Source organism: Macrotis lagotis, chromosome 7, assembly GCF_037893015.1.
Source record: "Macrotis lagotis isolate mMagLag1 chromosome 7, bilby.v1.9.chrom.fasta, whole genome shotgun sequence".
NCBI classification, from domain to species: Eukaryota; Metazoa; Chordata; class Mammalia; order Peramelemorphia; family Peramelidae; genus Macrotis; species Macrotis lagotis.
In genome coordinates, this window is record NC_133664.1 from 213,951,935 (window position 1) to 213,969,624 (window position 17,690).

Below are 17,690 nucleotides of genomic sequence, written 5' to 3' on the forward strand. Positions count from 1 at the left end.
CTGAGACTGGATTTAAACCCAGGTACTCCTGACTCAAAGGCCGGTGCTTTATCCACTACGCCACCTAGTCGCCCCGGCCTGTAAGTTTTTAGTACTCCTAAAATGAGATGTTCTGGGGTTTATCACTGTGTTCCTGGTTGAGTTTCACAAATTCCTGCCATGGATTTGAGTCTATTAGCATGTTTCTGGTTGAGTTTAAATAGATTTCTACTTGACCCAGTCACTGTTTGCCTCCTGAGTAGCTTTTTAGGTTTAGTGACTGAACTGCCTGCTCCTTTTTGGATTAGGATACTGCACTCTGCTCTTGGGATCAGAGCCACCTACACAACTATAGTTTGCTTCTGGAATTTTTCCATACTTGGCACACAGATTAGCCACCACTCACAACTGCTTCTCTCTGCCTTGTTCTGTGATCCAGAACTGGATGGAGAGTGAGAGAGCTGCCGGGGGCACCTGTTTTTGCCCCAGTTTTTGCAAGGCAATAGGGTTAAGTCCTTGCCCAGGGTCTCACAGCTAGGTAATTATTAAGTGTCTGAGGTCAAATTTGAACTCAGGTCCTCCTGTCTACAGGGATGGTTCTCTATTCACTGTGCCTCCCCACCTGCTCCTTTTCCAAGGTTCTTCCTGCCCTGGTGTCCTGCCTAAGCCTGTTCTTGACCATAGTCCTTGTGCCCAATGTCTTTTTTTTCCATTTTTCCATCCATTTCCCTAGGAAAATGATTTTCTGATTTCTTCTTGGGTTTCCCAATTAAAATTCAAAACTGGAGCATTCTCTTGTTCTTTGTGAGAGAAAAAGGAAAGCCTAAACTTGATCTGATGCTTTCTATCATTCTGCTTTGTTGATTCCCACCTGTAATTTTTTAGCTATTTTCTATTTTATGAACAATTATTTTATTTCCAATTCTTTGCCATCACAAAAAATACTGCTCTAAACATTTTGGTATATGTTATTTCTTTTTCTTTTTTGCAGTTTAATTTTTTTAAAAAATGTATTTTATTTTCAATTCATGGAACTAAACAACATTTCCTAACAAAGGAAAATACCATTCACAATTCTCTGTTCTCTCCAAATGTACAACAAAATTATCATGTAAATTTCTTTTTTCCCCCTTCCTTCTCATTACATGGAAAGAAATCGATAAATTGTAATTATAACTTTCAATGTTATTAGAATTTTTATTTCTTTTTAATGACTTCCTTCCTTGGGGAAATGAGTTCAGTAATAGAATCTGCAGATCAAATGGTTTAGATACTTTTAGTCATTTTATTTACAATAACTCCAAATTGCTTACCTGAATGATGGTACTAATTTACAGCTCCACCAGTAATATTCATCAATGTACCTTTCTTCTTACAATCTCTCCAACATTCACTATTGCCATATTTTGTCATCCTTACCAACTTCAGGATTGTTTGATTCACTTGTTATTCTTTAGTTTTGGAGTATTCTTTCTTGTGGTTGTTAATACTTTGCATCTCTTTTACAAACTAGCTGTTTTCTCTTTTGATTCCTTTTCCTATCACTCTCTGTTTTCTCATAGCAAATTAAATTGAATCCATGGAATAGAATAAGATGATTTTATATATGTGTTTAAGCTATCCTTATGTGTGCAGTAATTCCACATTTCATGTGTATTTGTGTTTCTATATATAATGTGTATTTACATCTGGCTTTGCCATATGGAATTGTCCTTACTTACAAATCTGACTCTCAGAGGTTAAACATGCTATGTGTTGATCTTAAAACTCTGTAATTCATATTGTCCTTTGCTCACATTTAATTGAAAATTTTTTTTATACTGTAAATAATTATATTAGAAAAATAATAATAAAAATATGGTAATAATTGTTAGCCATTTAATTGTGTTACTTAATATTTTTATGTGATCTTTTCTTTGTAATTTCAGTCCTACAAGATTATCAATTTTGCTCCCAGTCTACTTCAGATTATAGTCTCAGATCAAATTGAATTTCCAGTACGTCAAGCAGGTGAGTTTTTTGTTCTTTTTTTTTTCCTATTTACAAATCATTAAAATGCATTTACTCAGATGAAAATGAACTAAAAATGGCATTTTAATTTTTTAGTATCTATTTTTTTCCTAGGAAAGTAAGAAAGAACTCTGAAATATTCTTGTTAGTTTTCAGTGGAACATATGGAAAAGTAACAACCAAGACTCAAAATTTGATACAGAAGACTAGATAATGTTGGTGTTAGAAACATGTTTCTAATTATTACATCTTCCCCTAACAATACTGCTTTCTCTTTTGTATTTCTGTGACTCTATATCTCTACCACATTCTTCTGTGGGTATTTCCTTTTTTCTTCCCCTTTCCAGTTATACTCTCTATTTTCTCATGGCAAAGTAATTGAATCCATGGAATTGTATATGTGTAGAATCTCTCTCTCTCTCCATATATATATATATATATTTATGTTTGTAAAAATTCCACATTTCATGTATAATAGGTGTGTATATGTATACATATGACTTTGCCATATGGAATTGTCCTTAAATATAATTCTATAACTTTTTAACAAATATGAGTCCTAAATGGGTGATGAAAGAACAGGAGCCTTCTGGCTATATGAGACTTAACCTCTAAGATTGCTGAGACCTCATATGTATTAACGAAATGTGATTTAGTTTATTTTCTTATAGCTCACAAGCTAAGAATGAAAGTATAGAAACCATTGATAGCAAGATCAAGCAGTTAAAATATTTTAAGTTGGCTTTTAGAAAAAATACATTATGTTCAGTGTATCTATTTTAGCATCATACAAATAAATAGGGTTCTCAAAGTCCTTGTTTATTTAAAATTTTAAAGCCAGTTAAATTAGATTGTGGAAAGACAAATAGCCATTTTAGTTTCTTTTTTTTTTTTAGCTCCTATTTTTTTCTAGTTATAAAATGTCATCTTTGTAGTTATTTGTAGCTTGAATACAACTTCTCACCAGAATGAGGTTTTTTTTACCTTTGTCACAGGATCTGAAATAAGTCTTAATTATGATTTAAATAGTGCTTGAATGTTTAAAGAAGCATTCTCTTAACAATTGTAAGGTAGGTAATATAAGCACTATCCTTATTTTACAAATGAGCAAATTGAGGTCCAGAGAAGTTAATTGAACTAACAGGGTAATAGAAATTGTAGGTGTGGGAGGTGTAACTCATATGTCAGTCTTAAGACACTGAGCCTAATGCTTTTTCCACTATATCATATACTTCTATAACTGTAAACTTTTATAAGTTTGCTTTTAATTGCTACATGTAGATAAGTTGTAAATATGTTGGTAACAAGTTATAAAAAAATGCATGAAAGCACATATATATATATACACACACACACACACACACACACACATCTTGGCAAACACATTATTTGTACTTTTAACGTAGTATATGGTATAGACCATAGCATGCCAGTTTTGACCATGGGGCTTTCTTGACAAAGATGCTGAAGTGGTTTACTATCTTCGATGGAATAAGTCACACAGAAGTTGTGACTTGCCCAGAGTCACATATTTAGTAAGTAAGGTCCTATTTGAACTCTACTGAACCATCTAATTGCCTTACTCTTCTGTAGGCATACTCGTCTGCAAATATATAATTCCTAATTTTTTAACCTACTGAATAACTAATCAAAAAATTGCTATTGCCCTCATTCATTTCTCTCTCATGATTTATATCATTTAAATTCATGGCTTCAAGAAACATGTAAATCTCCAAAGTGCAGCCTATACAAACCAGATTGAAATTTAATTGAGAAATGTTTAGCAAAATAAATAAAAATGCAATAAAAACTAGATAATATTTACTTGTGGTTTTCTAAGTTAGCATACTGCTAGCAAGGATTCAAATCTACTCGTGAGAATAATGATTCACAGTAGCAGTTTATTTATGTGGCTATTTCCCTTTTTCAGAAATACATCTGAAAACTAGAAATAAGAATATTAGAATAATAAGACCATTAGCAGTCAAAATCGATGATATAATTTCATGCTATTTACAGACTTTTAGGTCCTTGTGAATTTATTTTTATTTAGTCTAAAATTATCACCAGGCTAGTTATGTGATTTCTGAAATCTCTGAGGAAATAGAATAAAGAAGAGAAAGAAGGAAAAAATAAAAGATAGTAATCAAGTTCCCAACATATTTATTAATGACATCAAACAGTGTAATAGAAAATTGCAGTAGTCATGGTCAGAGTACCTGAAAACTTAGAAACAAAGTATTATTGAGTGTCAGAGACAATCTTATATACCTTAACAATCCGCTACATTGGGGGGGCAGGTAGATGGTGCAGTGCAGAGAACACCAACCAACACTTGGACCTGGGTTCAAATTTGTCAAACCTCATTTGACATTTACTATTTGTGTGACCTTGGACAAGTCACTTAACCCTGATTACCTTGCATCAGGGACCATCTTGATTCATATCAGGTCACTGGACCCAGATGACTCCAGAAGAGAAAGTGAAGCTGATGATTTAACATAGCACTCACCAGCTCAAGTCTAGTTCATGTCCATGTCATGATATCACTTCCCTGATGTCATTATCTTCTTTAAGAATGAAAGATAGGGGAGGCTAGGTGGTATAGTGGATAAAGCACCGGTCTTGGAGTCAGGAGTACCTGGGTTCAAATCTGGCCTCAGACACTTAATAATTACCTAGCTGTGTGGTCTTGGGCAAGCTACTTAACCCCATTGCCCTGCAAAAACCTAAAAAAAACAAAAACAAACAAAAAAAGAATGAAAGATAAGCATTACTACATTAGAGTACAGTACTTGACATTCATAATAACTACACTGAGTTGTCAAGAAAAAGAAATGTGTTAAATTTTGTTTAATATTTACTACTTGTCAGAGAAATATGCATTTCATTTAAAAAGAGTATCCAACCTCCATAAAGTACAACCCCAGTATCTTATTATGGCATGAAAGGGACCCTGAGTTTGAAGGCTTTACAAGTGAGTGTAATGTAAGTTCTATAGTGTTGAAGAGATTTTGGCAACAAACTTAAGTCCAGTTTCTAGGAACTTAGACTTCTAAATCTGACTTCTTAGGTTAATTGAGTATGTTCAATTTTTTTCCCTTTTTGCAAGGATGGGGTTAAGTGACTTGCTAGGTATCTGAGGCCAGATTTGAACTCAGGTCCTTCTGACTACAGGACTGGTGATCTATCCACTATGTCATCTAGCTGCCTCTGTTTAGACCATTTTTCATAATTCTCCTGCATGACTCATTTTTTTTCCCCCTCCATTTTTCTTCTCTTCTCTGGTTTTTAAAATCCTTTTTGCATTCTTCGAAGAGGTCTTTTTTGGATTTGAGACCAATTCATCAATCCTTTTGAGGCTTCATATGTAGGTATTTTGTCACTGCTTTCCTCTTCTGAGATGACTTTTTTATTGTTCCTATCAGAGTAGTAGTTGTCATTGGTTAGCTGTTTTTGTTTTGCTCATTTTGATAGTTAAGTTATACTCCTGTCCCAAGCTTTTTCTGCTACAGTCTGGGGGTCTCTAGTCCTAGACTTTGTGCTTTGGTGTTTCTGGTCTCAGTTTGCTTCCTGCCAAACCTTCCTTCCAGGACTCAGGCCTTGCCATTTGATAGTGAATTTTTTGGCCACAGCACCCATGAAGATACAAAAGATACAAAGATACAAAATAGCTCTTAATCCTGTGACACCTACCACTTTTGCAGTGGAAGTAGTAGAGTTGCAGAAGAGAGAGCAAGATGATAGTAAAAAATTAGTTTTTAGACCATTTATAAACTTTAAGATGACTTTTGGTACTCTAATTGTGAGATCATTGACCAATGACCAAATGAATGATTGTGGTGCTCAAGCAACTCAATATTGTTCTTAATATTTTTGCTATAAATCAAATAAGAAGAGAGAAGTAAGTTGAAGTTAAATAGAAAATGGCTTACAATAAAGAAAGGAGTTGGAGCAGCTGATTTTATTATATACCCTAAGCAATAAGAAGCATTATTTCTTGCCATTTTGTATTGCAGAAACCTCCCTGGAGTCTTCTTTTTCTTACTGGTTGCTTTTTTTTCTGGGACCACCATTTTAGGACACAGCTGAATGATAATAATAACAATAGTCATAAAAATTGAAGAATATAGGTGATATTAGATTGGGGAAGGGGACACTTGAAGGTTCAAAGAGGGATATAAAAGTTTGGAAAAACTTCTGTGGTTAGTAAATTATATTAGGAAGTGAGTAAAGGGATTGCCTTATAGTGAGATCCCTTGTTAAATTTTAGTGATATGAAAACAAAATAAAAAATAGCAATCAATAGTTTTCTAATAGAGGGAAATAGTATTAATACTTGATTACAGTAATTTTATACTATGAAATCTATTAACACAACAAGAAGATCAAAAGAGCCCAGAAATTGCTTTACTCATTATTTAGTGATTTACTTCCCAAGAGGAGAGATAGCTGCCAAAGATAATTTGGTTTTGAAGCATAAACTTGTATGTAGAATATTTTTTTTTTTTAGGTTTTTGCAAGGCAGTGGGGTTAAGTGACTTGCTATATATAATTCTGAGAGTACTGAGGCATTTGCAAGGTTTTTTTCCCTTTTATTAAAGATTTTATTTGAGTCTTATAATTTTCCCCTCAATCTTACTTCCCCCCCCAGAAAGCAATCTGTCAGTCATTACTTTGTTTCTGTGTTGTACATTGAACCAAATTGAGTGTGATGAGAGAGAAATCATATCCTTAAGGAAGAAACAAAAAGTATGAGTTAACAAGATCAGACAATATGTTATCTGTTTTTTTTCTAAATTAAAGTCAATAGTCCTTGAACTTTGTTCAAATTCCACTGGATGCAGATGGTATTCTCCATTGCAGACAGCCCAAAATTGTCCTTGATTGTTGCACTGATGAACAATGCATCATCCCCATGTTGCTGTTAGGGTATACAGTGTTTTTCTGGTTTTGCTTATCTCACTCAGCATCAGTTCATGCAAAGCCCTCCAGGCTTCCCTGAATTCCCATCCCTCCTTGTTTCTAATAGAACAATAGTGTTCCATGACATACATATATCATAGTTTGCTAAGCCATTCCCCAATTGAAGGACATTTACTTGATTTCCAATTCTTTGCCACCACAAACAGGGCTGCTACGAATATTTTTGTACAACTTATGTTTTTACTCTTTTTCATCATTTCTTCAGCGTATAGACCCAGTAGTAGCATTGCTGGATCAAAGGGTATGCTCATTTTTGTTGCCCTTTGGGTGTAGTTCCTAATTTCTCTCCAGAAAGGTTGGATGAGTTCACAGCTCCACCAACAACAGTGTAATAGTGTCCCAGATTTCCCACAACCCTTCCAACAATGATAATTAACCTTTCTGGTCATATTGGCCAGTCTGAGAGGTTTGAGGTGGTACCTCAGAGAAGCTTTAATTTGCATTTCTCTAATAATTAATGATTTAGAGCAATTTTTCATATGGCTATGGATTGCTTTGATCTCCTCATCTGTAAATTGCCTTTGCATATCCTTTGACCATTTGTCAATTGGGGAATGGCTTTTTTTAAAAAAAAAAAAAGACTCAGGGGCAGCTAGGTGGCGTAGTAGATAAAGCACCGGCCTTGGAGTCAGGAGTACCTGGGTTCAAATCTGGTCTCAGACACTTAATAATTACCTAGCTGTGTGGCCTTGGGCAAGCCACTTAACCCCATTGGCCTTGCAAAAACCTAAAAAAAAATAAAAAAAATAAAAAAAGACTCAGTTCTCTATATATTTTAGAAATAAGTCCTTTGTCAGAATCATTAGTTGTAAAAATTGTTTCCCAGTTTACTACATTTCTTTTGATCTTGGTTACAGTGATTTTATCTGTGCAAAAGCTTTTTAATTTAATGTAATCGAAATCATCTACTTTGTTTTTGGTAATTTTCTCCATCTCTTCCTTAGTCATAAACTGCTCCCCTTTCCATAGATCTGACAGGTAAACTAGTCCTTGATCTTCTAATTTTCTTATAGTATTGTTTTTTATGTCTAAATCCTGTATCCATTTGGATCTTAGTATAGTGTGAAGTGTTGATTTAATCTAAATTTCTCCCATACTAACTTCCAATTTTCCCAGCAGTTTTTATCAGAGAGAGTTTTTATCCCAATAGCTGGACTCTTTGGGTTTATCAAACAGCAGATTACTATAATTGTTTCCTGCTATTGCACCTAATCTATTCCACTGGTCCACCACTCTATTTCTTAGCCAATACCAAACAGTTTTGATGACTGATGCTTTATAATATAATTTTAGATCAGGTAGGGCTAATCCCCTTTCTTTTATACTTTTTTTCATTAAATTTCTGGAACTTCTTGACTTTTTATTTCTCCATATGAATTTATTTACAACTTTTTCTAACTCATTAATTTTTTGAAATTTTGATTGGTAGGGCACTAAACAGGTAGTTTAGTTTTGTTAGAATTGTTATTTTTATTATATTAGCTCTACCTATCCATGAGCAGTTGATATTTGCCCAGTTATTTAAATCTGATTTAATTTGTGTGAGAAGTGTTTTATAATTGTTTTCAAAAAGTTTCTGAGTCTGCCTTGGCAAATAGACTCCCAGGTATTTTATATTGTCTGAGGTTACTTTAAGTGGGATTTCTCTTTCTAGCTCTTCCTGCTGTATCTTACTAGACATATATAGAAAAGTTGAGGATTTATGAGGGTTTATTTTATATCCTGCAACTTTGTTAAAATTGCTAATTGTTTCCAATAGTTTTCTGGATGATTTCTTGGGATTCTCTAGGTAGACCATCATGTCATCTGGAAAGAGTGAGAGTTTTGTCTCTTCCTTCCCAATTCTAATTCCTTCAATTTCTTTTTCTTCTCTAATTGCTGAAGGTAACATTTCTAATAAGATATTGAATAGTTGTGGTGATAATGGGCACCCTTGTTTCACCCTTGATCTTTTTGGGAATGCCTCTAGCCTCTCCCCATTGAGTATAATGCTTGTTGATGGTTTCAGATAGATACTGCTAATTATTCTAAGGAACAGTCCTTTTATTCCTACACTCTCTAGTGTTTTTAATAGGAATGGTTGCTGTATTTCGTCAAAAGCTTTTTCAGCATCTATTGATATGAACATATAATTTCTGATAGGTTTGTTGTTGATATAATTGAGTATACTAACAGTTTTCCTAATATTGAACCAACTCTGCATTCCTGGGAATAAATCCTACTTGATGTATTATCCCAGTGATAAATTGTTGTAATCGTTTTGCTAAGATTTTATTTAAGATTTTTGCATCTGTATTCATCAGGGAGATAGGTCTATAATTTTTTTTCTCTGTTTTAACACTTCCTGGTTTAGGTATTGGCACTATATTGGTTTCATAGAAAGAGTTAGGCAGAGTTCCATCTTCCCCTATTTTTCCATAGAGTTTATATAGAACTGGAACCAATTGTTCCTTAAATGTTTGGTAGAATTCACTTGTGAATCCATCAGGACCTGTAGATTTTTTTCTTAGGGAGTTCAGTTCTAGCTTGTTGAATTTCTTTTTCTGAGATAGGGTTGTTTAGGTATTTAATCTCTTCATTTAACCTGGGCAACTTATATTTTTGTAAATATTCATCCATTTCATTTAGGTTATCAAATTTATTGGCATAGAGTTGGGCAAAATAATTTTGAATTATTACTTTAATTTCCTCCTCATTTGGTGGTGAGTTCACCTTTTTCACTTATTGATACTAGCAATTTGATTTTCTTTTTTTTAATAAAATTGACCAGAGGTTTATCAATTTTATTGTTTTTTTCATAAAACCAACTTTTGGTTTTATTTATTAATTCAATAGTTTTTTCCTTTTGCTTTTATTAATTTCTCCTTTAATTTTTAGAATTTCTAATTTGGCATTTCATTGGGGATTTTTAATTTGTTCTTTAATTTTTTTTAGTTGCATATTTAGTTCATTGATTTCCTCTTTGTCTAATTTATTCATGTAAGCATTTAAAGATTTAAAATATACTCTGACTGTTGCTTTGAGTGAATCCCATAGGTTTTGGTATGTTGTTTGTTTATTGTCATTATTTAGGATAAAATGATTAATTTTTTCTATAATTTGTTTTTTGGTCCACTCCTTCCTTAAAATGAGGTTATTCAGTTTCCAATTTGTTCTGGGTCTATATCTCCTTGGCCCAGTATTGCATATGATTTTTATGACATTGTGATCTGAGAAAGATGTATTTACTATTTCTGCCTTTCTGCAGTTGATCATTAGGTTTTTATGTCCTAATACATGGTCAGTTTTTGTATAAGTTCCATGTACTGCAGAGAAAAAGGTATATTTCTTTCTGTCCCCATTAAATTTCCTCCATAAGTCTACCATATCTAGTTTTTCTAACAATCTATTTACCTCCTTAACTTCTTTCTTGTTTATTTTATGATATGATTTATTGAGATCTGATAGCGGGAGGTTGAGGTCTCCCACCAGTAGAGTTTTGCTGTCTGTGTCTTCCTGTAGTTCTTTCAGCTTCTCCTCTAAGAAATTGGGTGCTGTTCCACTGGTTGCATACATATTCAGTATTGAAATAACTTTATTGTCTATGGTACCTTTAGGAAGATATGGTTTTCTTCCTTATCTCTTTTAACGCTATCTATTTTTGCAGCTGCTTTATCTGAGTTAAGGATTGCTACCCCTGCTTTTTTCACTTCAGCTGAAGCAAAATATATTTTGCTCCAACCTTTTATCTTTACTCTATATGTATCTCTTTGCTTCAAACGAGTTTTTGTAAGCATATTGTTCTCCCAATTTGTGCCTGGTGCTCCCTGGGTGTAGCTCAGGAAACTGCCCTCGCTTCTGTGAGCTGTGGCTTCCAGCACCCTGGGGCTGCCTCTTAGAGGCTGAAGTTCCTTCGCTCTGGCTGGCTGCCCCTCCAACTCTGGGGAGAGGAGCCTTTCTGCTATTTTCCAGGTTACCTTGGGTTGGAGAGCTGCCTCACTGGATCCCTCTGTGGATTCTGTCTGTCGAAAATTTAGTTAGTCATTAGTTTATAATTTTTTAGAGAGAGCTCCTAAGAGATGATCCTCTCTGGCCGCCATTTTGGTTCTGCCTCTCCAACATTCACTTTTTTTTTTTTAGGTTTTTTTTGGCAAGGCAAACGGGGTTAATTGGCTTGCCCAAGGCCAAGGCCACACAGCTAGGCAATTATTAAGTGTCATGAGACCGGATTTGAATCCAGGTACTCCTGATTCCAAGGCCGGTGCTTTATCCACTATGCCACCTAGCCACCCCCAGCATTCACTTTTAAAAAATTTTAAGTCTAAATTTTTCTCTCTCCCTCCTTCCCTTCCCCCTCTTCCTAAAATGGTAGAGAATTTGATATACATGCAATTATGTAAAACATTTCAATATTAGTCACAGTTGTGAAGGAAGAAACAAATCAAAAATAAAAAAAACATGAAAAAATTAAGTGAAAATTCATCTGCACTTTGAGTGCCATCTATTTTTTTTACCTGAATATGAATTGCATTTTCTTTCATGAGTTGTTTTGAGTTGTCTTGGATCATACTGTTGTTGAGAAGACTAAGTCATTCTTAGTTGATCATCACACGTTGTTGCTGTTAACTGTTGTACAATGTTGTTCTGGTTCTGCTCATTTCACTTTGTATCAATTTGTATAACACTTTCCAGATTTTTTTGGAAATCTGCCTGCTTGTCATTTCTTCTTGCGCATTGGTATTCCATTACATTCATATATCACAACTTGGTTCAATCATTATTTTTCTTTTAATTGATATTTTATTTTTCCAAATACATTTTATGAAAGATTTTCAACATTCATCCATATACATACACACACACACACACACACACACACATATATATATACATATATATATGTATATATATGTATGTATTGAAGTTACAAAATTTCCTTCCACCCTCCCTTCCTACCTCCCTCTTCTCAGTGGTGAACAGTCAGGTTATTATTGTACATACATATTTATGTTAAATATGTTTACAGATTAGTCATTTTTGGGTATAAGGAATTAGGATTAAGGGAAAGAAATACATAACAGATATTTTTTAAAAACGTAAATGTAGTGTTAAATACATAAGAGATATTTTTTAAAAAGTAAATGTAGTGTTCATCAAATTCTGATGGTTTTTTTTTGTTTGTTTTCTTCCTCTGCCAGTCTAATAGGGTGGTCCTAGTTCTCTGAACTGCTGAGATCAGCTGCATCCATCAAGGTTGATCATCTCATAATGTTGTTATTAATGTGTACATTGTTCTCGTGGTTCTGCTCCCTTTGCTCAGTGCCAGATCCTGTAATTCATTCCATGCTCTTCTAGAGTTCGGTCATTTATGATTTCTTATAGAAAAATAGTGTTCCATTATATTTATATATCATAACTTGGTTAACCATTCCCTAAATGATGGGCATCCCTTCAATTTTCTATTCTTTGCCATTACAAAAATGAACTGCTATGAATATTTTGGAACATCTAGGATTTTCCCATATTTTTTTTTATGATTTCTTCTGGACATCCGCCCAGAATTGGAATTGATGGTTCAAAGTTTTATTGCTCTTTGGGCATAGTTCCAATTCTACCCAAATTAAATTACTTATTCAGTGCCATACCAATCAAACTACCAAATAACTACTTTATTGAGCTGGAAAAAACAGTGATAAAATTAATCTGGAGGAACAAAAGAGCAAAAATAGCAAGGGAACTGATGAAAAAAAAGGTAAAGGAAGGTGGCGTAGCTTTATCAGACCTAAAATTATACTATAAAGCAGCAGTCATCAAAACTGCCTGGTACTGGTTATTAAGATACAGAGTTATGGATTAGTGAATTAGGATAGGTTCAAAAGAAACTTCAGTAAATGACTATAGTAATCTACTATTTGAGAAACCCAAAGACATTAGCTTCAAATCACTATTTGAGAAAAATTGTTGGGAAAACTGGAAAATTTTAGGCGTAGATTCCCATCTCACATCCTATGCTAAAATAAGGTCAAAATGGATACAGGATTTAGACATAAAGAGCAATACCATAGATAAATTAATGGACCAAAAAATACTCTTATCTAATCTATGGAACAGGGATAAATGTATGATCAAACAAGAATTAGAGCAGATTATAAACTGCAAAATGAATGATTTTGACTATATTAAATAAAAAGTTTTTGTAGTAATAAATTCAGTGATGCCAAAATTGGAAGGAAAGCAGAAAACTGGGGAACAAACTTCACAATCAGGAGTTTTGGTAAAGGTCTCATTTCTTTTCTTTTTTTTTTTTTTGCAAGGCAAGCGGGCTTAAGTGGCTTGCCCAAGGCCACACAGCTAGATAATTATTAAGTGTCTTGAGACCAGGTTTGAACCCAGGTACTCCTGACTCCAGGGCCAGTGCTTTATCCACTACACCACCTAGCTGCCCCAAAGGTCTCATTTCTAAAATTATATATTCATCAAATTTATAAGATTACAAGTCATTCCCCAATTGATAAATGGTCAAAGGATATGAATATGCACCTTTCAAATGAAAAAGTTAAAGCTATATATAATCGTATGAAAAAAATGCTCCTATTCACTATTGATTAGAGAAATGCAAATTAAAACAACAATGTTAGATTATCCCAGATGAGAAAAAGGGAAGATGATCAATATTGGAGAGGTTGTGGGAGGATTGAGATAGACCTTTATCAGAACTCCTAGTTGTGAAAATTGTTTTCCTTCTGATTTTGATAGCATTGATGTTATTAAGGCAAAACCTTTTTAATTTAATATAGTCAAAATCAGTCATTTTGCAGTTATAATGTACTCTTATTTCTTGTTTGGTCATAAATTTGTCCCCTTTCCATAAATCAAGTAGATAAAGTATTTCTTGGTCTGTTAATTGTTCTCTAGTATTGCAATTGATGTCTAATTTCTGTACCCATTTTGACTTTATTTTGGTATAGGGTGTGAAATATGGGCCTATGCCTAGTTGTTATCATACTAATTTCTAGTTTCCCCAACAATTTTTGTCAAATAGTGAGTTTTTATCCCAGAAACTCATGTCTTTGGATTTGTCAAACAGTAGATTACTGTAGTCACTTCTTTTTCTTTTGAAACTATCCTAATTCACTGATCCATTACTCTATTTTTTTTTTTGTTTTTGATTTTTGCAATGAAGGGGGTTAAGTGATTTGCCCAAGGTCACACAGCTAGGTAATTATTAAGTGTCTGAGGTCAGATTTGAACTCAGGTCCTCCTGACTCCAGGGCTGGTGCTCGATTAGCCACTGTGTCACCTAGCTAACTTCCCCTCATTCCTCTATTTCTTAACCAGCCCAAGGCAGTTTTGATGACTTCTGCTTTATTGTATAGTTTTAGATCTGGTAGAGCTAGACCACTTTCCCTTGCTTTTTTTTTTTAATCAATTCCATTGCTCTTCTTGACCTTTTGATGCTCCAGATGAATTTTGTTATTATTTTTTCTAGCTCAGTAAAAAAATTATTTGGTAGTGTTGCTGACTTGCCCTCAATTTTGCCACCATGAGAAAGACATAAATATTTTTGCACGTGTGGGTCCTTTTCTCCATTTTATGATCAGTTTGGGATACTATGTAACGATGGATCTAAAGGTATGCATCATTTTATCACTCTTTGGACATAGTTCTATCTAGCTTTTTTTTTTTAGGTTTTTTTCAAGGCAAATGCCCAAGGCCACACAGCTAGGTAATTATTAAGTGTCTGAGACTGCATTTGAACCCAGATACTCCTGACTCCAAAGCTGGTGCTTTATCCACTATGCCACCTAGCTGCCCCTTGGACGTAGTTCTAACTTGCTCTCCAGAATGGTTGGATGAGTTCACAACTCTGAACAGTGCATTAGTGTCCCAATTTTTCCCACATCCTCTCCAACATTTATCATCTTCTTTTTTGACATATTAACCAGTCTGATAGGTATGAGGTGGTATCTCAGTTATTTTTTCATTTTTCTTACCAAAATCAATTTAGAGTGTTTCTTCTACTATAAATAGCTTTGATTTCTTCATTTGAAAACTGTTTATATCCTTTGACCACTTTTTAATTGGGGAAATGGCTTGCGTTCTAACTTTGATTTACTTGCTGTAAAGATCGTTTCCAAGTTTTCTACTTTCCTTCTAAACTTTACACTAGTTTTATTTGAGCAAAAGTCTTTAATGTAATCAAAATTATTTATTTTACATTTATTATGCTCTGTCTCCTATTGGTCACTAATATTTTCCTTCTCCTTATCTGACAGGGTAGACTATTCTTTACTTTCTTAATTTACTTATGGTATCACTCTTTATGTCTGAAGTGACTACTCATTTTGACCATATCTTGTTAAGATGTGAGATGTTAGTTTATTTTGATTTGTGCCCTATTGTTTTTTAATTTTTCCAGCAGTTTATATCAGAAAGTGAGTTCTTACCGCAGCAGCTGGATTTGGAGGTTTATCAAACACCAATTTCCTGTGGTCATTTACTCCTCTGTCTTGTGTAAAGGCTTGTCATTTTAATATCAATATTCAGCTGGCTTCATTTCTTGTCAGTGAGACATGTACTCTCTAATAGTCACTGAAGATACTTTTGTAACACCTATATGCTCTTTGTTCCTGATCTTTCCTCACCCCAGCTGCTAATGCCCTTCTCTCAATTTATTTTGATTTAATTTTTTTTCTTACTTTATTTATGTACATGCTGTATCATCTGATAGAATATGACCATGGTAAAGGGCAAGGGCAATTTAATTTTTGTCTTTGTATCTTCGATACCTAATAAATCGTTGTTGGATAAATGATTAAAATTTAAAATGAATGTCATCTATATAGTAGTGATGGGATTCATTGTGGTTATGAACAAGATATAATAGATAACCAAGTAAAAGATGCCATTAGAAAGATGACAACCTGTTCTTGTGGGATGACAGGTCAGCAGACATATTACTCCCTAGTATTTCTCAGGATATCAGGAGAAGGCCAAGCAGGCCTCCAATATATTAGAAGGAGCCTTCATGGTGAATTAAGTGGAGATATGAATAAGAGTTGCATAGATGGGTTGCTATCTGTATTGTTTGAGGGAACTCTGAAATTAATAATATTTATTTATTTTAATTATAGTAAAAACTCACTGATGTGGAACAGTTTCACTGCATTCCTGAATGATTCTTGACAAATGAATATTAATGTTTTGTAATGTACTAGTGTATCTTGATAAAAGTTTTAAAAAAATGGACATTTGGACAAAATCAAACTGGCAGAAACATGGCAGAAAACAATCTGATGTAGTTTGTACATGTGCAGTCATGTTTAAAATATTTTCATATTAGTCATATTGTGATAGAGAATTCAGAATTAAGGCAGAAAATCATGAGAAAGAAAGAAAAAACATTTAAAAAGTTTTAAAAATAAACATAGTATGCTTTGTTCTGTATTTCACACTCCACAGTTTTTTCTTTGGATATGGATTGCATTTTCCATTACAGATAGGAGCTGTAATTTTAAAAAAAATATCTTATTTATTTTTCCAACTACATGCAAAGATAGTTTACATCATTTTTTGCAAGGTTTTGAGTTTCATATTTTTCTCCCTCCCCTCTCCCCTGACAGAAAGTAATCTCATATAGGTTATACATGAATAACTATGTTAAACATATACATTTTAATCATGTTGTAAAAAAAACAATTAAATCAAAAAGGGGAAAAAAGGGAGAGGGACTCCCCCCCAAATATTTTAAAAATTCAAAATTGAAAATTTTAAGTGTTAGTCTGAATTTGGTCCCCCTAGTTCTTTTCTGGGTGTGGATGGTATTTTCCATCATAAGTCCTTTAGAATTGTCTTTGATTATTGTACTGTTGAGATGAGCAAATCCCTTGTAACTGTACAATGTTGTTCTAGTTCTGCTCATTTCAGTCTTCATCAGTTCATGCAAGTTTTTAACAGGGCTTTTCTGAATTGTGTAGGACCTATAATTTTATGGGTTGCGAACTTTTTGTTAACCACTGAAAGTGACTGAACTTGCCCAAAAATGTGTGCTCATTATGTGTAAGACATGAGATTTGAAAAGTTATTAATTAGAGATTTTCTTAATTTACTAGTCAGTGTGCCTTTTGTATATGATGATTTATTATGCCAGAGAACTGTGATTCTCAAGCTTTTTTTTCCTTAAGAGTTCTGTTGTATAGGAGAGTCAGGAGATATATTTGTTTTGTTTTTTCAAGGCAATGGGGTTAAGTGGTTTGCCCAAGGCCACACAGTTAGGTAATTATTAAGTGTTTGAGGCTGGATTTGAACTCAGATACTCCTGACTCCAGGGCTGGTGCTCTATCCACTGCGCCACCTAGCTGCCGCCATGTATATTTATACTAGTGTGCTATGACTTCATTTGAGAACCAGTATTTGTTTATAGGCTTTGTGTTTTGAATTTCAGTTAATATAATGGCAAGATGATTAATTATAAAAAAATGAGTTTATAGTGGAATTTTTGGTTTTCTGCCAAGATTTACTTTAGAAGGCTCCTTGCATCATTCAAATAGACTGACATATATTGTTTGCTTTGTTAGCCCATATGGTAGCTTACATTATACTACTTTGAATGACATAGTCAGAACCATGGTGAGGTAAGAGCAGACACTTTATCCACTTCTTATGTGGTCATTTTCTTTTTTTCTTTTTTTTTTATTGTATAAGGCTTTTTTATTTAATATTTATTCTCTTTATGT

General features: G+C 33.7%; 1 protein-coding gene across 1 annotated transcript in view; it reads left to right on the forward strand.

The window, feature by feature from the left end:
* Window positions 1-17,690, forward strand: part of IPO8 (importin 8) — a 178,016-nt gene that overhangs the window by 17,614 nt on the left and 142,712 nt on the right. Inside the window, exon 2 of the mRNA XM_074195331.1 lies at window positions 1,908-1,989. Within this exon, the coding sequence (XP_074051432.1) occupies window positions 1,908-1,989 (82 nt within the window). The remainder of the gene's footprint in view (window positions 1-1,907; window positions 1,990-17,690) is intronic.